The 26,286-nt window shown below is 56.2% G+C and overlaps 1 protein-coding gene across 6 annotated transcripts; it reads left to right on the plus strand.

The window, feature by feature from the left end:
* The first annotated feature begins 1,960 nt into the window (after positions 1–1,960).
* Positions 1,961–26,286, plus strand: NADK (NAD kinase). Of its 6 annotated transcripts, none has more exons than XM_082833620.1 (12): positions 1,961–2,040; positions 15,514–15,735; positions 16,741–16,824; positions 20,476–20,605; positions 20,907–21,015; positions 21,108–21,193; positions 22,274–22,376; positions 22,736–22,890; positions 23,061–23,160; positions 23,231–23,400; positions 24,056–24,138; positions 24,555–26,286. In XM_082833620.1, exons 2-12 carry the CDS (start codon positions 15,563–15,565, stop codon positions 24,766–24,768), a joined length of 1,407 nt encoding a protein of 468 aa, XP_082689746.1. In that variant the 5' UTR covers positions 1,961–2,040; positions 15,514–15,562; the 3' UTR covers positions 24,769–26,286. The 6 variants fall into 6 exon arrangements, with proteins under 6 accessions (XP_082689746.1, XP_082689745.1, XP_082689747.1 ...); XM_082833619.1 differs by lacking the exon at positions 1,961–2,040 and adding an exon at positions 3,126–3,186; XM_082833621.1 differs by lacking the exon at positions 1,961–2,040 and adding an exon at positions 13,574–13,634.

Consider the following 26,286-nt stretch of genomic DNA (forward strand, 5'->3'; position numbering starts at 1 on the left):
ACCCCGATGTTGGGTCTCATCGCCTCTTCCAGCACCCAGCGTTCACGTCCACTCGAGGTGTCCACCCCACCCGGCACCAGCACCCATGATGCCTGACCCTTCACGCGGAGCGCACAGCGGGGTCCTCGGCGCCCCCCTGCCCACCCCAGCGGTTCCTCTTCCTCCTAATGTGTGAGAGCAGGAAAAGGCCACCCCACCCACACCACTCTGCTTGTCTCCCCCCAACCATTCCCCGCTCCTGGAGTTCGGCCAAATTCTGCCCCTTCACGTCCTCCCTGTGTGATCTGGGGCCAGTTACTTGGCCTCTCTGTGCCTCTGATTCCCCGTGTGAAAACTGCAACAAGAGCACTTGCTCCTAGACACCTTGTGAGAGTTTGGCGAGTCCCACGACTTCGCTCTCAGAGACACACACACACACACACACGCCCAGGCTCCCACCGCCCGCCAGGTTCCCTCGGCCTAGCTACCCTCTGGCAGCCCTCTTCCTGGATTTCAGCAGGCCGTGTCCCCGCCCGAACACCTGGAGGGTTTGTTCCCTGCAGTATTGTGCGCCTGGCACTTAGTGGCCCGGCAAGAAGAGGGGCTGCCCGATCCCAAAGCCAGCCCAACCAGGAGACCGCCAAGTCCGTGATTCCGGACACTGGCCCCTGGGGAGGGCTGGGAAAAGTGGGACAGAAGGGGCCGGACTTGTCCAGGGCATGCTGGCTGGAGGCCAGAACTGGGGAAGGTGGCGTCTGGATAGCCTGAGACACTCCCTGTCCACAGGGAGCCTCAGTGCCTCCCGGCCACACCTGTCACCCAGGCCCCTGGCCACTTCCTTTTTTGGGTGCTGGGAAGCCTCCCTCTACCCCATTCCCCTCCAGCAGGCACAGCTGAGGCCTACTTCCCCAAGAGCTGGGAGCAGAACCCCAAAGAGGAAAACCCTTTCCACACCCTGCACCCCAAATCCAAGGGCACCCCCCTGCCTGAATGAGTCCAGCTTTGGAGAGGCGGCCCTATCCACTGCATCCTCTGTGGTCCCCCATCTTTCAGACCTCAGAAGAGTAGGAGTCCAGGTTTTGGGGGGTCTAAAGCTTAAACAGTAGGGGAGCCATGTTTAAGAAAAAGAACACAAAGAAATACCAAATTAAGAGAGTCCTGCACCTCTGGCACTGGGAAAGTTTACACCTCTGGCCTTTCCTGAACACAGACCCTCTGAAGCAGACCCGGCATCGTCTGCCCAGCCCACTGCCCACGTTGGCCTGACTGGCACCCATCCCCCACCCCCAGGCCCGCCTGCATCCCTGCTGCTGACCCCTCCCTGTCCCCACCACTGCCCGGCTCATTCCAGCTCAGCCTTGGCCCTCAGCCCAAGCAAGATCTCCTCTAGGAACCTTTGGGAGGCCCTAAAGTGCCCCTCCCAGCACTGGCCTCATGGATTGCGGGGTGTGACTGGGAGGCTCCGGAATCCCCGGAGTGGGCCCAGGGCCTGCTGGGAGATTGCACAACAGGCTCTGATGGAGGAAGCCACAGCCCCCGTTTTCTCATTTCTGAAATGGGGAAGTGCTCCTGCCTGAGGTCCAGAATGGACAGACTGCCATGATTACAGCCACACACCTGCACAAGTTCCTTTTAGAAAGGGCACAGGAAGGGTGCCTGCTGTGTGACCCTGGCTAGTTACCAGGCCGGAGCTGCCTTCTCTGCAGACTGTCCCTGCTCTAGAAGGTTCTTGGGAGGCCTGGCCAAGCATTAGTAGTAGTATGTTAATGCTCATATCCAAAAACACAGCTCAAAAGGCTTTTCTCTTCTGTGGGTGTGGCTGGGGGGTCACTTTGGGGAAGCGGTTGGGTTTACAAAATAACCAGATGGGGAAGTTACGGAGCTTGAGAAATCCCCCCAAATTTCCGCCATCCTTGCCCCCCTTTCCACTCACCCTTGATAACCCCATGGCCCAGTGGTCCCAGGACAGCAGTGACAGGTGTCCTTTGCTGTGCCCAGCTGTGTTCCAGGTCTCTCAACACAGGGCGAGGAGTCCCGGCCAGAGAAGACTGTGAGCGGCAGGTATGGGGGTGGAGAAACCTAGAGACCAGGCTGCTGCAGGGGGCTCCGGTCCACACGTGGCCTGAGCCAGGCGCTCTGTGTCCCGGAGGCCCTGGGGTAGAGAAGGAACAGTAGTAGCTGACAGCCGACCGGGCTCATCCACAGTGGCCCTGCATCAGCTTATTCACAGACGCATCCCAGGAGCTAGGCACACTGCTGGGACACTTGATTCAATGCCGTGGTGGTGGGTAACGCGTCAATTCAGCACGCCTTGGGGGAACCCACCGTGCCTGGACATGGGGGCGCGGGGGCGCAGCTCCCCCTTGGCCCCCTTCCTCCCTCCTCTCTGGGTCCTCCAGTGAGGGGATGGGGGGAGGGAGGAAGAACAGTGTTGGCAAATCACCCTCGAGGGGCCCTACTTGAGACGCCCGGCCCAGGGCCCCTCAGGTCCAGGTGGTGTGCAAGGACTCGCCGGGCTGCTTGGGGTGGGCGAGGCCCACGAGGGCCGGGGCCAGGCCGCTCCCTCCAGCTGTGCCGGCAGCCGAGGGGCACAGTTCTGTCGCAGCTGCTCACACCGAGTTTTGGTTCCGAAAACACTTTCCTTCTAAGCAGGGCCACACCCTGGTAGTTACGGAGCCTGCGGCGGTCGGTGTCACCATTGGCGGCAGCCGCCGCCAGCCAACCTGACCCGCGGGCTAGAGGAGCGATGGCGGATGGGGGCGGGGCGGGGCGGGGCCCGGGTCCAGCGAACGTGCTTGGGACACAGCGTGGTGAGTGGGGACCAGGGGTCCTCCTGGGGAAGGCGCTCCTCCCCACCCGGCGGCCCCCAGCACGGCCCCCGTCCTTGCCCCCCCCGCCCCACCCTCCAGGCCTCCACTCCGCCCCCAGTCCCGCCCCTAGTCCCTGCCCGGTGTCCTTGCGGGGCGGGGCGGGCGCGGAGCGCTTGCGTAGGGCTCCGGAGGCGCATGCGCGCGGCCTGCGGGGGGCGCGCGTGCGCACTGGCGGCGTGGCGGCATTGATGCTAGGCGGGCCGGCGCCGCGGGCCGGGTGGCCGTGGGGCAGGGGGTGGCCATGGGGCAGGGGGCGGCCGCGGCGCCGGGGACCGGCTAGCGACTGCGAGCGGCGGCGGGGCGGCGGGACCCGCGGGCTCGGCCCGGCGAGCGAACGGTGAGTGAGCGGCCCCTCGGCCCGGCCCGCCGCCCGCGGTCGTGGGGTCGTGGGGTCGTGGGGGCGGGGCGGGGGTCGCGGGGACGGGGGCTACCCTGTCTACCGCGGGGTGTGGAGCCGGGAGGCGCTGGCCGGCCGCCCCCTGCCCCGGGCGGCCGGACCTCGCCCCCCGCGTCCGCGCTGTGGGGCGGCTTGGCGGGTCCGGCCCTCACGCGGAGCGGTCAGTTAGGGGTCCGCGTCGCGTTATTTATCCTCGGAAGGCGCGTTTGCGCTCCGAGCCCAGCGCCCACCCGACCACCCCGGAACCCCTGGTCACTGCCTCCCCGTCTGGCGCGCTCTGGTCCTCGTGGGGGCCGCCTCGCCACAGGGTGCCGGGCCTGAGTCGGGTGGTCGTCACTTCCTGCTGGACGACGCGCTCGGCCCCGGCCGTGACCTTTGCTCTGCCGCGGGGACCCGCGGACCCGGACAGGCAGGCCCCGGGTTTCAGGTGCTCCCGGGCCTGCCGTGCAGGTGGGCGTGGGGTGGGCTCGGCGGCGGCGCCCCGGGAGATCGCTGGGCGCTGGAGAGGAGGCCCCGGTAACCCGCAGGACGAAGGGGCGGGCGGTTCTTTACCGGGGGTGCTGCCCTTGTTACCGAGCCCAGGTCTGGCTGCTCGCCGCTCGAAAGCCAATTCTCGAGAGATAGATGTTGGTAGGTAAGGAAAGGTTGCTTTATTTTGGAGGCCAGCAAAAGGGGGGGCGGGGAGGGCGGATGCCTGTCCAAGGGCCCTGCCCCGCCCAAAAAGGGGGCAAGAGCTTTTATAGACAGAGGGAGGGGGCTACGTGCAGAAACAATGCAGTCAGCTCTGACGGTCATCATGAAGCTGGTCATCGGTGGTCTGACCAGCGTCATCTCGATGTTTTAGGTAGAGTTACTCTTCAGTTCCAGGGTCGGTTTGTTTCCATTTCCTCGAGGCCAGCGCCTGGTCCTCATGTAGTTCACTTCTTCCACCTGGTGGGGTTTCAGTGTCTACAAGACGGCTCCCAGGGGAGGGCTCCGAATATTACCTATGGCCCTTAAGGGGGAACAGAGGTCCTTGACTTTGCCTAATGACTGCACTATTATTATTTGGTCTCCTTTGACTGTTTTCCTCTGTTTCTGTGTTCTCTCGCTTCTCTGATGAAAGCTATTCTTTGGCTCAAGGTTTTCCACAGACAAAAGGCGGGCCGAGGACACGGAGGGGCCGGGCGGGGGGTTGGGAAAGGACCATAGCGTCCTGCTCCGTTTCAATCCCCCTTTCCTTTGGTACTCTTCAGTCTTGGGGAGGGCCGGGTACGGAACAGGAAGGGGAATAAGGTTTTGGGTAGAGAGGTTAGTTATCAACTTGGCAGGGGAGCTCGGGTTTAGTTCCATTTCTGTTTCAGTTTTCCCCAAGTGTTTGAGGGAATGGGGCAATGACCCCTCTTGGCTACTTCTTGCTGAAGTGGGGCATAGTCCTGCCTAATTTGGGGAATGGACACAGAATTGGAAATAACTTCAAGCTCTGTGCTTACCATCAATATTCTGTATTATGAGAACATTACCTCTCTCCTTGATGACTTTGTCATAGTACCTGGACAAGCATTTGAAAATTGGTAGACATTTTACAATGAAGATAATAATCAAAATGCATCTTCATATTAGTCTCTGAATGTATTGTTTCTTAATAGTTAAAGCAGATGTGCAGTGTATGTTTAATAGGCCATAAACAGGCTGTTTTGGTTAGCCTAAAGTTCAGATGAAATCCTGTGTAAGCCAGAATGACTTCCCCATACATACCTCAGTACGTGAAAATTTCCTCCATCATTTTCCCCTTTTAATTGTAACTCTTCCCATAGAAAGCATTGATAGTCAATATATTTTTCCGACGTAGCCAGAGTGGCTCAGATGCCTGCTCTGGGTCCATTCATGTCCCTCGGTGCTAGGCCTCTTTTTGTTTATATATTTGCCTAGTTGTCCACGTTGGGGGAAAACAAATCAGATATCATGAACAGGCTCAGAGGTATGTTAATCGGGAAACGCTTTATGGCCATACATCTTATCATTTGTATCCAGTTCTCACACAGACATTGTACATGTGCTTTCAGCAGTGAACTTAGAGCCAGCATACACATCATGAGTGGTTATACTCTGTGACAACTTCACTGGACAATTTTTTCCATCCTGAACATCGGGGTCAAAAGTATGGTTAGAAACAAAACAGCTTTCCATCAGAATTTTTTAATTTCTTACTCAGCTCAACAGTAAGGTCTGAAAGTTATCAAATGTTTTCCATATAATTTAACATACCAAATAATCCTAATTAGTTTAGAAAAAATATTTTTCTCTTAACAGAGAGAGAAAACAAAATTTAGTCTTGTATCAGTTTACTGTGAATAACAAAATTCATTTACGTAATTAAATTTAGTCTAATCTTAATCCTAACAACATACAAAATTCTTTTCTCAAAGTTACTTTTTCACAAACATTTTATCACTTTTTGGATCCATACAAATTTGTCCTTTTTTTCCCATCCAACCAACGGTAAGACAAAATTATTGTCATCATTTTTCCTCAACGAAAATATCTCCGTTCTTTATACTTTTCTTCTCCGACAACACATATTCTACTTGCTTTACACACTGAAATGCTTCCCTTATCATTTTTACACAATACAATTTTTAACCCTTGAAAACCTTAACAAAACCAAGAAACAAGTAATTGAACTATTTGTTATATCAGTAATTTCTGATGGGCAAACTTAGAACATATTCCATAACCTCTAAAAACATACACTTTTTCATAGCACAATTTCTCTTTAATGTGTTACAAGATGTGTGTTTAAGAAACCCAGACATAGTGCTTCCCTGGTGGCGCAGTGGTTGAGAATCTGCCTGCCAATGCAGGGGACACGGGTTCGAGCCCTGGTCAGGAAGATCCCACATGCCACGGAGCAACTAGGCCCGTGAGCCACAACTACTGAGCCTGCGCGTCTGGAGCCTGTGCTCCGCAATGAGAGAGGCCGCAATAGTGAGAGGTCTGCGCACTGCGATGAAGAGTGGCCCCTGCTTACCGCAACTAGAGAAAGCCCTCGCACAGAAACGAAGACCCAACACAGCCAAAAATAAACAAATAAATAAAAAAGAAACCCAGACATCTTTCGTTTTACTTTTAGTCTTGGCAAGAAGACAGGAAGTAGGTAATTGAGATTTGTTTGATTTGTAAGTGCTTACTTTTTCTTTTAAAGCCAATTAAATAGAGCTCTTTGCAAATTAACCAAAGACACATATTGAGACATACATACATCCAGACAGAGGTCTCAATTGTTTCATCTTTTTACATTTCATGAATTAGGCATTGCAACTAAACTTATCAGCTTATGAATAACAGTCCGAATGGTCAAATTTACACTCAATTTTAAAAGGCTTTTTTTCCCCCTCCTTTTTTTTGTCTTGAGGTTTTACTAATTAACCCAAGGCTGAAGTCTCAGGCAAAGTGGGCTGTGTTTGTATTTCAAGAACACGATAAGAGTTAACTTGCAGTATTTTCCTAGGCATATTTTTGTTCTCTCAGGGTCAGAATTCTGAAAACAGTATTTTATCAAGCTAGCTTTCTCTAACTGCGTATGCAAAAGAAACAGTTTGGGAATTTCAAAAGTTTCATCTTAACCAATTTTCTCCGGAGTCTAAAGAATACTGTTGCCATACGTTGGTTAGAAAAAAATCATCTTTCTTTTTCTTTGTCATACTTTCATAGCTAAAAAATTGTTTTTAATGAATTGAGCCTGAATTTCCCATTTGACATAAGACAACGAAGATACCAATCACGTAGATGGGATACATGTTCACACACCAAAAGACAGATCTGTCGCAAATCCTCTTCAAAGGATGACCAGTATGGAATCCCAAACAAACACTTCCCCAACACAGACGGTCCTCAACGGTAGACAGACGTCAGAATCAACTGGCAAAATGCCCAGATAGCACTTTGTGCTCACAAATGGGAAGGGTGCCCGGGTGCACACTAGTGGAATTAACCCGGCCTTGGAGCTGGTCAGCTCGTCCCAAACGCACGTTTCATTTCCACCAACCAAAAGCGAAAGTTGGCAGCCAGTGCCCAGCAGGGGAGAAACAGGGAGGATTCCCGAAACAAATGGTTTGCGGCAGCTGCTGGGAACGTCCCCTAAAATCCCCCTTGGGGCTGGCTAGCCACAAGCAGCTGGCTGGTCGTGGCTCATCCTGGCATGCCTGCTGTAGCCGGTGGCTCTACTCTGGGAGGCCCAGGGAGGCCAGACGCTGCGAGGGCACAGCCCCACCGTCGGGCGCCAAAATCTCCTACTGAACCCAGGTCTGGCTGCTCGCCGCTTGAAAGCCAGTTCACTAGAGACAGGTGTTGGTAGGAAAGGAAAGGTTGCTTTATTTTGGAGGCCAGCAAAGGGGGGGGGGGGGCGGGGAGGGCAGATGCCTGTCCAAGGGCCCTCCTCCCCGCCCAAAAAGGGGGCAAGAGCTTTTATAGACAGAGGGAGGGGGCTACGTGCAGAAACAATGCAGTCAGCTCTGACGGTCATCATGAAGCTGGTCATCGGTGGTCTGACCAGCGTCATCTCGATGTTTTAGGTAGAGTTACTCTTCAGTTCCAGGGTCGGTTTGTTTCCATTTCCTCGAGGCCAGCGCCTGGTCCTCATGTAGTTCACTTCTTCCACCTGGTGGGGTTTCAGTGTCTACAAGACGGCTCCCAGGGGAGGGCTCCGAATATTACCTATGGCCCTTAAGGGGGAACAGAGGTCCTTGACTTTGCCTAATGACTGCACTATTATTATTTGGTCTCCTTTGACTGTTTTCCTCTGTTTCTGTGTTCTCTCGCTTCTCTGATTAAAGCTATTCTTTGGCTCAAGGTTTTCCACAGACAAAAGGCGGGCCGAGGACTCGGTGCGGGGAGGACCATAGGGCCCTAGGGGCTCCGCTTCACCCTCAGGTCGGGCTTCTCTTCGGCCGTGGCCCCGGCACAGGGCGGTCTGGGGTTGGTGCTGCCTGCCCGCCTCCTGACCCGTGACTGCACAGCGCCGAGTTCGTTGCGTAGGAACGGGCAGATGCGTGTGCAGACAGTTGGTGAAGAGGTGCTGGGGGGCTGTGTGTAGCAGAGCCAGGTGCCCAGAGCGGCACAGGCCTGTGTTCCTCGTCGGCCCCGCGAAGGGGGCCGCCGCCCTGGGGCCCCCTCGGGTCCCTGTGCAGCCGGGCTCTGCCAGTGTGTGCGCCCAGTTCTGTCATGTCCTTGCCGGCACGGGCTTCACTTACTGGCGGGAGGAGGGCAGTGTGCCTCTCCGTGTTGATGAGTGCTAAGCTTTGCTTTGTCATTACCTCCACAGGCATGTGTTGAGGGCTCGCAGCGGACATCACATTATTGTGTTTATATTCGTGTGCACGACTTTTACTGGCTGGCACCCCCACCTCTTTGGGAACTACTATTTTTTTTTTTTTTTTTTTGGCGGTACGCGGGCCTCTCACTGTTGTGACCTCTCCCGTTGCGGAGGACGCGCAGGCTCAGCGGCCATGGCTCACGGGCCCAGCCGCTCCGCGGCATGTGGGATCTTCCCGCACTGGGGCACGAACCCATGTCCCCTGCATCGGCAGGCGGACTCTCAACCGCTGCGCCACCAGGGCAGCCCTTTGGGAACTACTTTATGTCTGTATACTTTGTTATTGTGCTCCAACACATTATTCCTATTAAAACTTCCCAATGCATAAGTTTTTTAAAAATTAGATTTGTGCTGTCGGGAACTTCAGTGAGCTTGGATGGAGTTAAAATTTCATGCTTTTAAAACGTTAAATAGGGCTTCCCTGGTGGCGAAGTGGTTGGGAGTCTGCCTGCCAATGCAGGGGACACGGGTTGGAGCCCTGGTCTGGGAGGATCCCACATGCCGCGGAGCGACTGGGCCCGTGAGCCACAGCTGCTGAACCTGTGCGTCTGGAGCCTGTGTTCCGCGGCAGGAGAGGCCGCGACAGTGAGAGGCCCGCGCACCGCGATGAAGAGTGGCCCCCACTCTCCGCAACTAGAGAAAGCCCTCGCACAGAAATTAAGACCCAACACAGCCAGCATAAATAAATAAATAAGTAAATAAATAAATTTAAAAAAAAAGAAAACGTTAAAATAGCAAATAAACTTGGATTAAGTGTGAGTCATGATTTGCCATTGTCACAGAATACACTGTGGAGATAAATCTCAAAAGCTGATTTTCGTATTTAATATGATTACTTTATTTTTTTTTTAAATTTTATTTATTTTTGGCTGTGTTGGGTCTTCGTTGCTGTGTGCAGGCTCTCTAGTTGCGGCGAGTGGGGGCTACTGTTTGTTGCGGTGCGCGGGCTTCTTGCGGTGGCTTCTCTTGTTGCGGAGCACGGACTTCAGTAGTTGTGGCTCGCAAGCTCTAGAGCGCAGGCTCAGTAGTTGTGGCGCAAGGGCTTAGTTGCTCCGCGGCATGTGGCATCTTCCTGGACTAGGGCTCGAACCCGTGTCCCCTGCACTGGTGGGTGGATTCTTAACCACTGTGCCACCAGGGAAGTCCCAATATGATTATTTTATAAGTTAGTTTATTACTTAGTCATCAAACTACTCTTTGTAAATAAATATTAACAGCTTCTAAATAATTTGTAATAGTTTTTGAATACATTTGCCTTTTGTGGTTTTGATTGGCTTATCCCTTTTTATTAACTGTTTGCTCTGAAATAACTATAGACTCACAGAAAGTTGTAAAAAACAGTGCAGAGAAACTTCTGCACCCTTTCCCCTGCTTCCCAGTGTTATCCCCTCATCGATAGCACGATAATGTAAACACTGTTAACTGCATTACACACCTTACTCAGCCTTCACCAGTGTGTACGTTTGCATAACCACCACCGCCAGTGCAGGCTCAGAGCTGACCATCATGCCAGGGAGCCCCACCAGGCCTCCTTGCACTCCCTGGCAACCAGTGATCTGTCCACGGCGCCATCATTTTGTCATTTCAAGGAAGTTGTGGAAGGGTCTTCCCTGGCAGTCCAGTTGTTAGGACTCCACGCTTCCACTGCAGGGGGACTAAGCTCCCGGTCTGGGAACTAAGACCCCGCATGCTGCGTGATGTGGCCAAAAACAAAAAAAAGAAAGAAAGTTGTGTAAATAGGAACGTTTATCATGTGGCCATATGGGATTGTCCTTCTTCGCCCCACAGAGGGCCCTGGGGTCACCCAGCCTGTTGCAGTGTCAGTGTCTGCTCCCTCTGGTCGCTGGGTCTGCTCACCAGCTGGGGGACACTTGGGCTGTCTGCAATGTTTGGCTGTCGCCAAAAAAGCTGCTGTGAACGTTCATGTGCAGGTTGTATGTGAACATCAGGTATTTCTCTGGGATAAATGCCCAGGTGCAGTTGCTGGGCTGCATATTTCGTTTTTATAAGAAACTGTCAGGCTTTTCCAGAGCGTCTGAGCCTTCCGTGTTCCCACGGCGACGTGTGAGTGGGTGTCTCTCTGCAGCCTCTCCAGCTTTGAGTTATTTAGCCTTTCTGACCAGTGTGCAGTGACATCTCCTTGTGGTTTTGATTCCTAACGCTCGTGATGTGGCGTGTCTTTTCGCGTGCTCGTTTACCCCAGGCGCACCCCCTGTGGTCCGTTCCTCTCTTTTGCCCATTTTCTAATCGGATTGTCTGGTTTTTTACCAGACATTTTGAGATTTCTTTATATTTTATAGATGCGAATCCTCTGTTGGGTGTCTGGTTTGAAAATATTCCCTCCCCACCTGTAGCTTGTTTCTTTTTTATGCCCTTTTAACAGGGCCTTCCACAGAGCAAGTCTCTAATTTTAATGAAGCCCAGTTTATCAGTTTTTAAATTTTTTGTGAACCGTGCTTTTTATATCATGTACCAAAGAATTCTCGCTCGCCCTAGGCCCCCGACTTCCTCCTGCGTTTCACTTCTTTATTCTTGGCCACACCGCACAGCTTGCGGGACCTTGGTTCCCCCCAACCAGGGAGCGAACCACTGCCCTTGGCAGTGAAAGTGCGGACTTGTAACCACTGCACCACCAGGGAATTCCTTCTTCTGTGTTTTATTATAAAAGTTTTATAGTTTATGTTTGATATTTAACGTAATCCATTTTGAGTTAATTTTTGTTTCAGATGTGAAGGTTAGGCTGAGGTTTACTTTCTTGCCTGTGGATGTAGAATGACTCCAGCACCATCTGCTGAAAAGATTCTCTTTCCTTCACTGAATTGCTTGTGTGCGTTTGTCAGAAATCAGTTGAGTGTATTTGTTCTGTTGGCCTGTGTCTGCCTGCACCAGCGACACAGTCTTGATTGGCATAGCTGTAGAGTCTTAAGTCAGAGAGTGGACTCGTCTTCCTTTACCCTTCTTTTTACTTTTTTATTTTATTAGTTTTGGCTGTGTTGGGTCTTCGTTGCTGCACGTGAGCTTTTCTCTAGTGCGGCGAGCGGGGGCTACTCTTCCTTGCGGTACGCGGGCTTCTCATTGCAGTGGCTTCTCTTGTTGCAGAGCACGGGCTCTAGGTGCGCAGGCTTCAGTAGTTGCGGCATGCGGGCTCTAGAGCGCAGGCTCAGTAGTTGTGGCACACAGGCTTAGTTGCTCTGCAGCATGTGGGATCATCCTGGACCAGGGCTCAAACCCGTGTCCCCTGCATTGGCAGGCAGATTCTTAACCACCAGGGAAGTCCCTATCCTTCTTTTTAAAACATGTCTTAGCTATTCTAGCACCTTTGCCTTTCCATATATGTTTTAGAATAAGCTTGTCCATATCTACAAAAAAATCTTGCTGAGATTTTTATAGAAATTGCATTAAACCTATAGATGAGTTTTGGGAGAACTGACATATTTACTATGTTGAGTCTTCTAGTCCATAATCAAGGGTGTCTCTCAGTTTATTTAGTGTTCTTTGGTCTCTTTCATCAGGGTTTTTTAAATATGTTCAGCATACAAGTCCTCTACATGTTTCGTTAGATTGCATCTAAGTACTTTTTAGGTGACTGTGGATGATACTGTCTTTAATTTCAGTCTCTACCTTTTTTGCCTCGTTGCCCGGGCTCAGACTTGCAGTACAGTGCTGATGAAGAGTAGTTGGTTCCCAGTCTTATTTTTTCACCATCAGGTTAATGTTAGCGGTAGGTTTTTTCTAGATGCTCTTTATCGAGTTGAGGAAGTTACCCTTTATTCATAATTGCTGAGAATTTTTACCATAAACGGGTGTTGAATTTTGTCCAGTGCTTTTTTGTGCATCAGTTGATGTGATCAGCCTGATGAAATGATGGATTACATTCATTGAGCAGGCTTTGCATTCCTGGAATAAGCCCCACTTGGCGATTGATCTGTTCTTTCTAAACATTATATGTTGTGTCCCCATTAAGCATGTGTCAGATAACACAAAGTATTACCCCAAGACTCAGAGTAATATAATTCTTAAACTACAAGTAGAAGCTTGACATGGCATCACCTGAGTATTTAGCTGTAGAATAAATTAAATTTCAGCAGTTGTCCCAGGAGTGGTTGAGGGCTTGTTGGGAGTGGTTTGGGCCCTGGGTAATGTGCAGCTCAGAAGACCCCTGCACTGCCTTGTAGGTGGAGGTTGTGGGAATGGGGGAAGTCACTAACTTTTATCATTTGTAACATTGTTATTTACAAATAGAAATTCATCTCAACCATTTAAATGAGAATTACTTTGAATGATTTCTTCCTTTGGGTATGTTGCCCATAATATCAAACAAAATATGTAAAAATCCAGTGATTATAAAATGAATTTTAAGCTTTTTGAACATTTCAGCATCATAGGATTTAATTACCTTCTTATCCGTATCTTCTCAGGGTTATAGTGATCTTACTAGGTAGTTATTTCTGTACCTTCCTGGGATGATAGAGTTTTCCACAGCCTCCTAGGATTACAGCATCACCTGCCCAGCACAGGCTGCAGGCCCAGTTGGTTTTAGGGCAGGCCTTCCTTGCAAGCAGGTTTCAGCCTCTTGCAGCTGGTGCTGTGCCAGGATAGCGGTCTTCAAGTTTTGTTTGGCCAGAGGTTTGGCATTATTGCCTATAATGATTGTCTGTTGATCTTTCGTGTTACTGGAAACTGGGGTATGCCCTGATAGAAGCTTATTTTAATTTAGGAGGGGCTAAGTCAGAGGCATGGTTTCCAGAAGACGAGGAGTGGGGTCTGCAGGGTCTTCTCCCCTCCCGGGACCCTGGGCCAGCTCGTGCCCTGGGCCTCCCTTTTGGGTCCCGTCGTCTGTGTCCACTGTGGTCAGGCATGAGGAGCTTAGGAGTGCTGGCCCAGATGCCAGCTGTGTCACCTTGGACTTCGGTCCCCTGGACCCTCCCTGCACGGCTCCTCGCGAGGGTAAGTCAGGCAGTTTGAGTCGAGTGCCGCGACAGGGCCTGGCCGGGTCGGTGCGGGTTCTGCCGCTCCCTGGTCGTCCTGGTCTGGGGTAAGTGTCCACATTCCTGCAGCTGTAACCCTGGCCTCCCTGGCCTGCTCTTCCTTCTTGCACAGATAGAGGGACGCACAGCCTTGTCTTCTTACTTATTTATTTATTTAGGCTGCGTTGGGTCTTCGTTGCTGCACGCGGGCTTTCTCTAGTTGCAGTGAGCGGGGACTACTCTTTGTTGGGGTGCGTGGGTTTCTCCTTGAGGTGGCTTCTCTTGTTGCGGAGCGCAGGCTCAGTAGCTGGGGTGCACACACAGGCCCAGCCGCTCCGCGGCATGTGGGATCTTCCCGGACCAGGGCACGAACCCGTGTCCCCTGCACTGGCAGGCGGACTCCCAACCACTGCGCCACCAGGGAAGCCCTCTCAGGAGCTTTTTAAAACTACTGATGCCTTTGGTCAAAGTCAGGTGTGGCAGGTGGAGGTGGGAGATGCAGGGACCCCGTCACCTTTGACCTTATCGTAGAGGCCCCAGGCTTTTCTGGAGTCCTTAAACTTTCTTTCTGCCCTTCGTGCCGTCACCCCACGTTGTCCCTTCTGGTGCTGCATCTGCATCGTGGTCTCTGTCGTGGTCCCTGCCGCGATGGCCCTGTTTCCCTTGCTTGTTCAAGAGGTGACGTGAGCCGTTGGCAGGCTACCCTGCTGGGTCTTTCTGAGCGAGGTGTCCCGCTCTCCCTCTGCTTCCCGAGGACAGGCAGGTCCTGAGGCCCCAGCAGCGCGTGGCACAGCCGAAGCTCTTCCATTAGTCAGCAGTTCTCTTAGAAAATGACCTTTGGTCCAAGTTTTTCAGTGAGTGTAGTTCTTTTCATCCCTTGTCTAAACTGGCTTATTTATTGTTGCTTTTCTCCAAGCTCTGCTCTTCTTTTTCTACTTTTCAACCTACTGATTTCTGCCTGTATTTTTGTCACCTCTTCTGCCTTTCTGAGGCTTGTTTTATTCCTTTTCTAGCTTCATTGACTTAGGCCTCAGCTCATGACTCCTAATTCCCAAGGATTTCAGCACAGCTCAGTGGGGGGCATGGACTTTGGGTTCATGCTTACCTTTTCGATCCACCGTCACGGTTGTTTTGATACCTCTTTTGAGCCCTCAGTTGGTTAGGAGAAAATTCAAACATTCCCCAGTAGTTGGAGGACTGTTGTTTTGTTTCTGCTTCCATCTTTTTTTTTTTTTTTTTTTTTTTTTTTTTTTGGTACGTAGGCCTCTCACTGTTGTGGCCTCTCCCGTTGTGGAGCACAGGCTCCGGACGCGCAGGCTCAGCGGCCATGGCTCACGGGCCCAGCCGCTCCGCGGCACGTGGGATCTTCCTGGACCGGGGCACGAACCCGTGTCCCCTGCATCGGCAGGCGGACTCCCAACCACTGAGCCACGAGGGAAGCCCTCTGCTTCCATCTTTTCCTGCTTTACTATGTTGTGGTTAGAAGATGAGGGTGCCTATCTCTACTAGTATTTGGAAGTTGAACTTTTCTTTGAGGACCAAGTACGTCGGTTTTGGCCAGTGTTTCATTGGCACTGGATTAAAGCGCAGGCTGTTTACAGGACATGGAGTTCAGTGGGTGCCTGCTGGTGGTCTTATCAAGCATATTTAGCCAGATTTTCTGGGCCGAGAGGCATTTAAGACTGCACGATGGTGACTGCTCTCCCATGAAAGCTTGCACCCCTTGGCACGTGGCCACACCGCAGCTTGATAGACCACTAGCTCTTCTGGATTCACTAAAAACCACAGGTAGATTCCCGAGTTCCTAAATATCTTTGGGATGGAAATAGACTATTGGCCAGGTCCTTTGGTAAGTTGGACATGAGTCATTTTTCCCGACAGGGCGGGTGTAGGTGTGTGTATACGTTGTTCTGTACACAGATATTTACTGTATTTTATTAAATCAAGGCCTCCGCGGTTTTCGGGCCGAAGTCCTCCTCGTCCATCGACTACAGAAATGGAACAAGAAACAGTCAGCGGGAGTGCGGAGCTGCGTGCGGAGGCGGCCTCCTACCGCTGCTCCGTGTGCCATGGTGACGAGGACTGGGGCCTGGGCCACCCCATCCGGGGCCGCGCCAAGTCCCGCAGCCTGTCGGCCGCGCCTGCCCTGGCCAGCACCCGCGAGTTCAGGTACCAGGCCTCCTCTGGGCCTGCGTGGGCGCTCAGACACGCGAGGGGTGGGCGCGCTTGCTGCCACAGCTCCCAGAGGGCACCCCCACCCACCGTGCCCACACGCTGCGCAAGGTTGAGGCGCGTGAGTGGGGCCCGTGAGCCGTCAGCGGCACTGGGCAGGCCGGGCGGGCTGCGGCAGTGGCAGCCTCAGAGCCGTGAACGCCACCCGGGGTCTTGGGAGGAGCTGCCCGAGCCAGCACTGCCGCAGATGCAGGGGGCCCGGTGGACGGCACCCTCGCCTGCTGGGCAGCGGGCGGCCAGCTCCCAGCAGAAGCTTCCGTGCAGTCGTGTTGTCCTCCCGTTTTGGTGTCCCTGGCACTGCAGGGGGTGCGTCTCCGGGCGGGCGGCCTTGGCTGCTGGCTCTGTGGGGTGTCATGCCCGAAAGGGCGTTGAACCTGGTGTGGTGGCAGCGGGTCAGAGGTGGCCTCCGTGGCCACAGTGCCCTGTGAGTCACTTTTCAGTTATTGGAAATGTTGGGTCACTCAAGTACTGCCTGTTTTTGTTGAGAGCACAACTCAGAATGAGTATTTTTGTTAGAATATTAATCTGGATAACTTGGGGATCGTTTCTGAAGTCTTGATTCCCAAGTATAGGCCCAAAAGCTCATCTTCAAATAGACTTGCCCAGTCAAGAATTCAGATTCCCAGGCCCTTCCCCTGGGTTGAATCCCCTTGTTCTGGGGTGGGGCCTGGGCACCTGCACTGGTTTGGGGTCCTTGTTCTAAGGAGTATTTCTAAGTGTGCCCCCTCTAATGGCTACACGGACAGCATGTAGCCTTCCAGCCAGAGCTCTGGGGATCAGGGCAGGGTCTTCCAGGACTGTCACTTCGGTGCTGGGCAGATGACGGAGTTTATATCATTTGGATTAAAAATATTTTGGAGAGTTTAACACAGTCTGTGCCTTGTCTACACGTGTGTGTCTTTCAGCCGACTGACGGCCCCTGCCCTGTGCCTCTCCCCACAGGAGGACCCGCTCGCTACACGGGCCGTGCCCAGTGACCACTTTTGGACCAAAGGCCTGCGTGCTGCAGAACCCCCAGACCATCATGTGAGTCTTCTGCGAGGCTCCACAGGGCTGTTGTCCAGGGGCCACTGGACTGTGGGAGGTTCTGGCTCGGGGGGCAGTGAGTGTGTCGGGCGGCTTCTGAGGCCCCAGGAGGCCACGCGGCGCCGTCTCCGACTCGCTCCGGGCGAGAGTGGGTGCGGCCTGCTCCGTGGGCGCAGTGGGTCGGAGGGGCCTCGACTCGTGTTTAGAGTTAATTTGCTTTTTACAGGAAAAACCTTAGGAGAGAAAAATAATGTATTTCATGCTAATGCATTTGGTGGGTCAAATATGTTTCTCTTAATTATTATTGAAATGCAGAGATGTCAGTTGGCATTTTTGAAAAGCTGAGTTTACTTGTTTGAGAGATACCCTGACTTGCAGGCACAATTTTTTTTTTCCTTTTCTTTTTTTTATGTAAGCTCTGTATTTTAGCGACAGCCTGAGGGCAGTGCAGCTTGGGGGCCCCTGGCCGTGCGGTGCTGGCTGAGAAACTATTTAGAAGCGAAGCAGTTCGGGCTGTTTCACTGGACACTTGAACCCATCTCCCGTCTCTACCCGTCCAGCACCTCCTCCAGGTGCTGGATGGTTCCAAAGAGGGGAAAGCTTTGCTCCTTTGCTCTGTGTCGTGTGTGTCCTAGGGGAGAAAACACTCAAATGGCTTCGTGGCCACAAGAGCTTCGTGTTGAAACAGCAGAATTCCAGATCGGCCCTGCCACTGTGCCTGGCGGTGGGCTCACCACCGAGTGGGCCGTCTGTGCCCCCTTCGTCTGGGGAGCCATGGCGGGTTCACCTTCTGGGGGGGGTCAGACCAAGGGCCCAGGTGGGCTTCTGCGACTCACCGTCGGGGGGCCTTGCTCCCTGCAGCTGTCTCCCCGTTCTCAGCACTGGCCCAGTGGGCAGACGGTGCCGGGCCCCCGGGGGCTGCTGTGCTTTGTGGACCCTGGTGACCCAAGGGCGGCCTGGGTACTGGGGTAACTGGTGTCAGTGCCTCTACCGTCCAGGTGCTGCCCTGGCTCTCTAGTCGCTGCTGCTGGACGCGGGCAGGTCCTGCCCACCTGCGGCGCCCACCCCCCAGTGCCCCACGTTTGCACTCCGCACAGCATCCACACTGGTAACCAGTCCCCCAGTCGCCCCACGCCCTGCTGTGTGCACTGCCCCAGACTGCCCTGCCTTGACCTTTTACCGCTGCCCGGGGACCCCTCCCTGCCCTCCCTGGTCTTGGCAGTGCCGCTCCCTCCTCGTCACTCATGGCTCAGCATAAGTGCCGCCCTGGGTGGCCTCTGGCTATCCAGCCTTAATTGGCTGTCAGCTGCTCCCAGCCCATGTCACAGGTGTGTGTGTGTTTTGGCCTCGTGAACCTCGGGTGGGGTCTCGGGATGGCATCTGAGCTGCTCCTCGAGGTCAGGTGGGATCGTGGGGAGGGGTGCTCCGAGCAGAGCGGCAGGTGCTCCAGAAGCGTCTCCGAGGCCCTGCGTCCAGCACAGTCCTGCCCTGGGAGGACAGGACTCCACTTCTCCATCTTGTCCCTGGCGCTCCCAACACCGTGGCTGGTGGGGCAGGGATTATGTGCTGACCTGACTTCCCCTGATGCTGAAAAGGAACATACTGTAGAGGAGTTGACTGCAAGACATGTACTTCCTACTTCCTTCTCTCAGACCTCACCATGAATGTGTATTTTCTGTTATGTTGAAACGTGGAATTGCCAACATCTGACGCCTTTGGCTTTTGAGACAGGGCTCAGATGGGTCCCCCGCTGAGCTGTCAGGCATCCCTGCCTCCCATCCAGCCCCCAGAGCCTCTGTGCCAGGGAGGGGCCAGCACTGCTCTTTGCAGTGATCCAACAGGAAGTGACCAGTTGGTACCCGAGACGAGCCGATGGCGCTGTGGTGGCTCTGGCTGGGCGCGGCTGAGTCTCGGGTCTTGAAGGGCCGTGAGTCCGGCCCACCTGGTCAGTGGAGGGGGGGCTTCATCATTCACCTGGGCAGCCAGGCAGACTTCCGCTGACCCGCCTGCCCTCCCTCCAGGCCCCAGGGCCAGGTGGAGTGGCAGGAGGCCCGCGAGTGCCCGCCCCTCCACCTGCGGGCCCCTCCCACGGGCCAAGCCGGTTCCGCAGCCCAGCGCTGTCGTCTGCGGCTGGACGGGGCCCATCCTGACCGCCCAGGGCGTCAGAACTTGGCGCCCAGCCTCTGAAGAGCAGGCGTCTGAGGTCTGGCCTCTTTGCTGTTAAAGGCGATTGGACAAGAGGATGGTGTGAACAGTAAGAAGATCAAATACAGTTCGTTTGGTTTGATTTTTCATTTTAGGAAGTTCTCTTGACTTGTTGTTTTATACAACCTTTAACAAGTTACAGTATGTTTTGCTTTCAGTTTTGAGGGTACAGAAATCAGGGTTGTGGTGCAGTTGCACATTTGGGGAGTCTGGGGGAGGTGGTTTGCATGGCACTCCTGCTGTCAGTCAAGCGTGACCGAGATGCTGGGCACCAAGCGCCGCCCTCCGCTGAGCCGCGCGTGTGACCCGGGCTGGTGGAGACCCTGGCAGAGGAGGTCATGAGTGACCCCTGCCCTCGCAGAAACGCCTGGAAAGGGTGAGTGATGGTCAGTCAGTCCCAGCCTGGGGCCAGGGACCCACTGCTCTTTTCATGGTTCACATCACGGTTTGGAGAGTTGCTGTTGGGGTCGTCAGGTTTTCAGGGAGGCCGCAGCCACAGGGTGTGACCTGGAGCAGTTGTCTTGATTGGGGAACTTGCGTCAGAAGGGAAGTCACTGCCTGCAGCCTTCAGGACTGTTTCCCAACAGGCGGAGGGGTGTGCTGCCAGGCCGGGCGGGCGCCTGCCGGGTGCCCACAGCGGTCGGAGTCCTGGCAGGGCTCGGCCTCGGGACCTCCGCCCCTCAGGGAGGATCTGCTGCCCGCGGACCGTGCCAGCCCCCCAGCGCGAGGGGCCAAGGCCGAGCGCCACAGAACTTGCAGAGCTGCTGCAGGCAGGCCCAGCTGACTGTCTTTGGATTTTGCTTTTATTATTTGAGCAGGTTTAGGTTGAGGTTCGCAGCAGAAGTGAGGAGAAGGTACAGAGATTGCTCATGCCCCCCCCGCCCCCCCCAGCCAGCCCTTCATCGACATCCTCGCAGAGGGTGCACCTGTTACACACGACGAACCTGTACTGACACATCGTGTCACCCACATTCCCTAGTTGACACCAGGGTCCCTCCGTGCGGTGCGTCCTGTGCTTTGGACAGACGTGACAACACGTGCCCACTGCTGAAATCCCCAGAGCAGTCTCACTGCCCCACATCCTGCCATTGACTTTAAAACCGGGTGGCTTTTAACTGTGAAAGTTACGGTCACCTGAGTTGCTCACACAGTGGTGTGGACGTGGGGCTGTGCCCCTCTTGCGAGTCAGCAGGAGGCCTGGGTCCCCCGGGACAGAGTCGCCATCTGTTGGGTCCGGGTGCGTGTGGGGTTTCCTCCGCAGCAGGTCCCCGAGTGAGCCTTGTTCCAGAGGAGCCGCGGGCAGGGCTGCAGCCGGGCAGCCAGAGGGGGGACACCGCTCTGAGCGCCCCGAGCGCCCGCTCCGGCTCGGGGACCAGCCGCGCTGGCGCAGGAGACACACTCCGGGGACGGCCCAGGGCCAGTGCGAACGCTCGTCTCCCCTCAAAGGCACATCCAGGACCCTGCCAGCCAGCGGCTGACGTGGAACAAGTCCCCAAAGAGCGTCCTCGTCATCAAGAAGATCCGGGACGCCAGCCTGCTCCAGCCCTTCAAGGAGCTCTGCGTGTACCTGATGGAGGTGAGCAGGGGTGGCCGCGGGGCTGGGGTCAGGCCGGCTCCCGCCTGGGGCTCCAGGGCTCTGATCCTGCGGCTGCTCGAGTCAGGAGGTTCTGTAACCCAGCGTCACCGAGCCTCCAGCAGCTCAGCAGCGTGTGAAGTGAGAATGCGGCCGCGCTTTGTCACCGAGACAGAGCTGCTGCCGCCCACCCCCCACCCAGCGTCGTGCAAGGCCAAGCAAGGCAGGAAGGAGGCTCCGTGAAGACCGGCCCGCCCTGGCCTGGCTCTTACCGGCAGGGCTGACTCGCCCGTGTCCCTTCCAGGAAAACAACATGATCGTGTACGTGGAGAAGAAGGTTCTGGAGGACCCCGCCATCGTGAGTGATGACCGCTTTGGGCCAGTGAAGAGGAAGTTCTGCACCTTCAGAGAAGGCGAGTTGTCCCGTGGGGCCTCGCCCATGTGGCCATGCCTGGCAGCATCGGGGGTGTTTGACGGCTCTTCTGTGTCTGCCTTGTTTTTCTAGATTACGATGACATCTCCAACCAGATTGATCTCATCATTTGCCTGGGAGGAGACGGGACCCTGCTGTACGCCTCGTCGCTCTTCCAGGTGAGGCCCCCAGATGCCGCCTGAGGATGGCGAGGGGAGGCAGCGACACAGCAAGTTTGCAAACGATACCAAGTGCTGCATCTGCTGTCCGGTGCTAGACACTGTGACAGGCCAGGCGTTTCCATGCACCTCGAGGTGCCGGTGCACCAGAAGGGGGGACCTGAGGGTGGGACTGGGGGCGGGGCATGGCCTGGGGGCGGGGCATCCCCCAGAGGAGCCGGCATGTGGGGCCGAGTTGGTGGATGAGCGTCCGGGGCAGGTGAGGGCAGCGGCTACAGGCCGAGTGTCCGGGGGGTCGGGGGAGCCCTGTGGAGGCCGCAGACCGCCAGAGTCTGCCCGGGAGCCCACCCTCACGCTCCTCAAGGCAGGGCTCCTGGAGTGACCAGGCCGAGGTGTGTTAGAAGGTCAGATGTGGCCTCCAGAGAGCGGCCTGGAAGTGGGCAGAACGGCCAGCAGGGCAGGAGGGTAGGGCCCGGCGGGGCCTGGGGCCTCACATCCGACGGTGTGAACCCGCTGAGGCTGGAAGGCCGCAGCGTTCGTGGCCGGCAGAGGACGAGGGCGAGGGTCCTGGGGCTGTCCCGCCTCCTCAGAGCTGCCCATTCTTCCTCACCTCCCACTGTGGGAGCCCCTCCTCACCCGCCTGCCCCTCCCTCCTCAGCGGAAGCAGCATGCGGGGGGCTGCAGTGCCGCCCCGTTAGGGTCCCCGAGTCCCATCCTAGGCCCTCTGCCCCTGGCTGCCCCCACTCCTCTCCAGCGGCTCTGTCGAGGTCTCCCCGCCGCTCCCTCCTGTCTGCCGTGGCCGGTAGGCTGGTCCGTCCCGCCGCCTCCGTTTCTCGTCAGCTGCCCACAACGCTCTTCCCCTGGCCTCCCTGACTCCTCGCGGGCCGAGTGCCGTCACCCCAAGGAGCCCTGCCCCACTGCAGCACGGCAGCCCCACCGACCACGCCGGGCGCCGACCCTGCACTCCCGTGCCCGCCCCTCCCAGGGGTAGTCGGGGTGCGGGTCGCTCCGGGCTGGGGACGGCTCGGGTGGCTTTCGAGTGCACTGGCCAGCTGAGTGACTTGCCTCATTGGCTCACAGGGCAGCGTGCCTCCGGTCATGGCGTTCCACCTGGGCTCCCTGGGCTTCCTGACCCCCTTCAACTTCGAGAACTTTCAGTCCCAAGTTACTCAGGTGATACAGGGTGAGTCAGAATGTCCCAGAGCCCATGAGCAGTTCTGACCGTGGGATCATCTTATGGGACTTGGGGGCTTTTTTAACAATGCAAAGAGCAACACTTGAGTGTTTCGGGATTCAGAGAATTCTAAATTTTGAACGAGTCAGACGTTTTTTCTTAACAGTGAGAAGTTTGAGCTGATCACGGGTTTAGGCTACCGTACGTGTCGAGTAGCAGTGAATTGATTTTCACAGAAGCACAGGGTGTTGCCCTCCATTTGGGAGAAGAAAGGGGGGTCCCTGGTCGATGGGAGGGTCTCTCTTCCTGCAGTACCACCGCCCCCATCCCTGCTGACCTCCCTGGGTGTGACCCCTGCTGGCCCCCAGGGAACGCAGCTGTTGTTCTCCGGAGCCGGCTGAAGGTCAGGGTTGTGAAGGAGCTCCGAGGGAAGAAGGTGGCCGTCCCCAACGGGATCAGCGAGAACGGGGTGCTGGCCGCAGCCCTGGACGCAGAGGTCGGGAAGCAGGTCATGCAGTACCAGGTCTGTGGGTCTGTCCCCCACAGGGCTCAGGGCCTCGCCCTCGGGCAGGGGGTACAGGGTGGCAGCTTTGGTCTGGACACCCCCCAGCCCTGTCCTCGGGACCTTCCAGGGAGCCCAGGAGCAGCTCGGTGCTGCCCGGCCCCCTCAGCTTGCGGTGACCTCACCCACAGGTCTTAAACGAGGTGGTGATAGACAGAGGCCCATCCTCATACCTGTCCAACGTGGACGTCTACCTGGATGGGCACCTCATCACCACGGTGCAGGGCGACGGTAGGTGGGCGTCAGGCCCGCCTGGGGGCTGCACGTGGGGTGGGGGCGGGCGCTTGACCGTGACCCTCAGCCTGTCCCGCAGGCGTGATCGTCTCCACCCCAACGGGCAGCACAGCGTACGCAGCCGCCGCCGGGGCCTCCATGATCCACCCCAACGTGCCAGCCATCATGATCACGCCCATCTGCCCCCACTCGCTGTCCTTCCGGCCCATCGTGGTTCCTGCAGGGGTCGAGCTGAAGGTCGGAGCCCACCCCCACCCCACCCCCGCTGCCCTTGTCGGCTGGAGCCGGTGCGGGGCCTGCAGTGCTGACCTCCTGCCTTGCTGGGTGCCGGAGGGGCTGTATCCACCCTGGCCTCCATCGTGTGGCCAGTGCCCCAGGGGTCCGGTTGGCGGGGGTGGTGCTGAGAGCCGGGCCAGCCCTTCAGGTGGGCTCTCAGCCTGAGTGGGTGGGGACAGGCCTTGCTGGAGGGGAGGGGGGCCCACAGGTGAGGAACGGCCGCTGCCCGGCGTGTCCCCCACGGCGTGTCCTGGCGTCTGACTGGCCCTGCTGCCCTTCCACGTCCACTCTTCTTCCCCTGCCCCTTGCCCCCCACTGCAGGCCACCCCCAGACCAGTGAGTCCCTGATGTGAGCCCTGGTGGGTGGGGCTGCGTTTGCTGGACGCAGAGAGATGCGGGGGGTGGGGGGTGGGGGGCGATGCTAGAGCCAGGCCCCTGGGGCTGGGGTCAGCACGACGCAAGTTAATGTTTTCACAGCCTGGAACTGACCTTGGCACGTGGTGGGCATTGGGGGCGCCCGTGAGGTTCCTCCCGGCCGGTGCTGTCCCCCCGGGGTAGGGTCCACGGCGCTCGGCTGCGCTCAGGTAGCCCACACCTGTCCTGCTTGACCCGTCAGATCATGCTGTCACCGGAAGCAAGGAACACTGTGTGGGTGTCCTTCGATGGACGAAAGAGACAGGAGGTCCGCCACGGAGACAGGTGTGTGGGCCACGGGGCTGCAGCGGGTGGGGCAGGTGGGCTGAGGGCCCATCCCTGGTTCTCGAGAGATCGTGTCGTGGACCTGTGCCTGGGGTGACGGCGCCCTGCCAGCCGTTCCCACTGCTTATCCTTCCGCCACCCTGCTCCTTGGGGTCCCTCTGGACCTGGGTACGTCGAGGGGGTCCGTGGTTCTGTCCTGGGGGGCACAAGAGCACCACTGAGCCCCCAGTTCCTGGCTGTTCTCAGGACCAGACCGGAAAGTGGCACCGTAGGACCTGGGGCCAGGCTTTGCAGCAGGTGGTGTGAGCAGAGCTGAGGTGGTCCCCAGCCAGACCAGGGAGGGGTCTTGCCCTGGGGGGGCGGGCCGGGCGCTCGGCGGTTCTAGGAGGGGCCCCGGTGCATCTCTCCTGCTTCAGCGTAAGCATCACTACCTCTCGCTACCCGCTCCCCTCCATCTGTGTCCGCGACCCCGTGAGCGACTGGTTTGAGAGCCTGGCACAGTGTCTGCACTGGAACGTGCGGAAGAAGCAAGCCCACTTCGCAGAGGACGAGGAGGACGCGCACGAGGAGGATGGGGTGGGGAACCAGGCCTGCGGTCCTGCCGTCTGCACTCGGGACGGGCGGACCTGAGCGCGTCGTGAGCACCACGGGCCCAGCGCCAGTGGCAGGTGCCGCACCACGTGTCTGGCCAGAGGAAGGGCCTGCAATCTGCCTTTTGTCGACCAGATCAGCTGTTTTTAACGTTTTAAATCTGACTTTTCTGCATTTCTAAACAAGTGAGCAGACCAGGAGCTCTGAGGTCAGCCCAGGCGCACTCACCCTGCGTGTGGACAGAGCCCGGCCCCAGGCAGGGACGGCCGAGCCTGGTGGGCTCCTTGTAGTTCCTTGTGAGGAAACTTCCATAAATCAGTCTACTGAGATTCAGAGGGGATCAGAATGAATGGGTCTATCCTATGGTCTTGAAAATAAATGTCTCACGGCCAAAAATCGTTCAGCTCCCACGACTTCCCCTGAAGCCACTCGGGGGGACGCTTCTGCCGAGAGCAGGTTGGCTGCCAGGACAGATGGGTCCCCAGGCCCCGGTCTCCTCCCCCGCTTCAGGGTGACCGGCACTGGCGGGGCGAGGGTTCAGACCGCACACATTCCTCGGGAAGCAGGGACGCACCTCCCCACCCTGGAAGGTGTTCTCGATTCTGTGTCTACTTTTTAGAGATTCTTCTATTCTGAAAGTGCTTACGGACAGATTTTGCTGCGTACGCTCTGAGAATTCGGCGAGAAGGGAGTTTGTGCTGTGAAGTGGGACCATCCCGTGCAGCCCGCGCGACTGTCCGGAGAGCTGGGCGGCTTGCTCAGAGCGCCTGGCGCTTGGCGGGCCGGGAGGTGTTGAAGCTGCTCTTGCTTCTCCCCGGGGGCCTGGCTTCGAGGGCGGGCCCGTCACTCCAGCCCCTGCGCCTCCATCGCTGGCTGCCTGGGGCTGGGGCCGCCTGGAGTCTGGTGGGAGCAGTGGCTTGCGGGGGGCGTGTGGCCCTGGCCCCGCTTACTGCCGCCTAATGGGCTTCCTATTTTTGAGTAACTGTTTTCTCTCTGGGTTGCGTTTTCTCCTGTTAAATTGGCCAGAACAGAAGGGATGGGGGCCCGTCATGTCTTGGACTTCCTTCTGGAGGGACAGGGGCCGGGGGGCGCTGTGCTTTGCCTGCTTGGAGGGTCACGGGCTGATGGAAGGGCATCCAGGGTCTCCAGGGCGGGCCCTGCGGCCTGAGCACCGTGGCCACTGTCCGTGTGTGTATGAAGTGCTGTTGCCTCGCGTGCCTGTGTGGGCAGCTCAGCCGGTGCTGGGCACGGAGGTCGGTTCCCGCCCTCTGCCCGCGAGTTCGGGCACAGTGGGCAGCCCGCTCGGCCTCCCATGGGCTGAGGGGGCGACACTCCCAGCTTTAGGCCCAGAAAAGAGTAGCATTCAGAACGCAGGTTACTCGTTCAGACAACAGAGCCAGTGTAGACCAAGTCCTGAAGCGTGACAGGGAATGAACTAGGAAACTTTGGGTTTTTGAAATCAATTCTTAATGTTTCATATTGTTAATATCTTGAAAATTTGTTAAATGTTGAAAGCCTTATTACTATTTTCAGATTCTTTCAATAAACAGGCTTGTT

Source organism: Leucopleurus acutus, assembly GCF_964270905.1.
Source record: "Leucopleurus acutus genome assembly, chromosome: 2".
Taxonomy (NCBI): Eukaryota; Metazoa; Chordata; class Mammalia; order Artiodactyla; family Delphinidae; genus Leucopleurus; species Leucopleurus acutus.

Bases quoted from the DNA above. Each gene is read 5' to 3' on its own strand.
- NADK (XM_082833620.1), top strand. From the start codon at position 15,563: ATGGAACAAGAAACAGTCAGCGGGAGTGCGGAGCTGCGTGCGGAGGCG. The intron at 21,016-21,107 runs GCGAGTTGTCCC...TTGTTTTTCTAG, and splicing joins GTTCTGCACCTTCAGAGAAG to ATTACGATGACATCTCCAAC. The intron at 24,139-24,554 runs GTGTGTGGGCCA...CTCCTGCTTCAG, and splicing joins GAGGTCCGCCACGGAGACAG to CGTAAGCATCACTACCTCTC.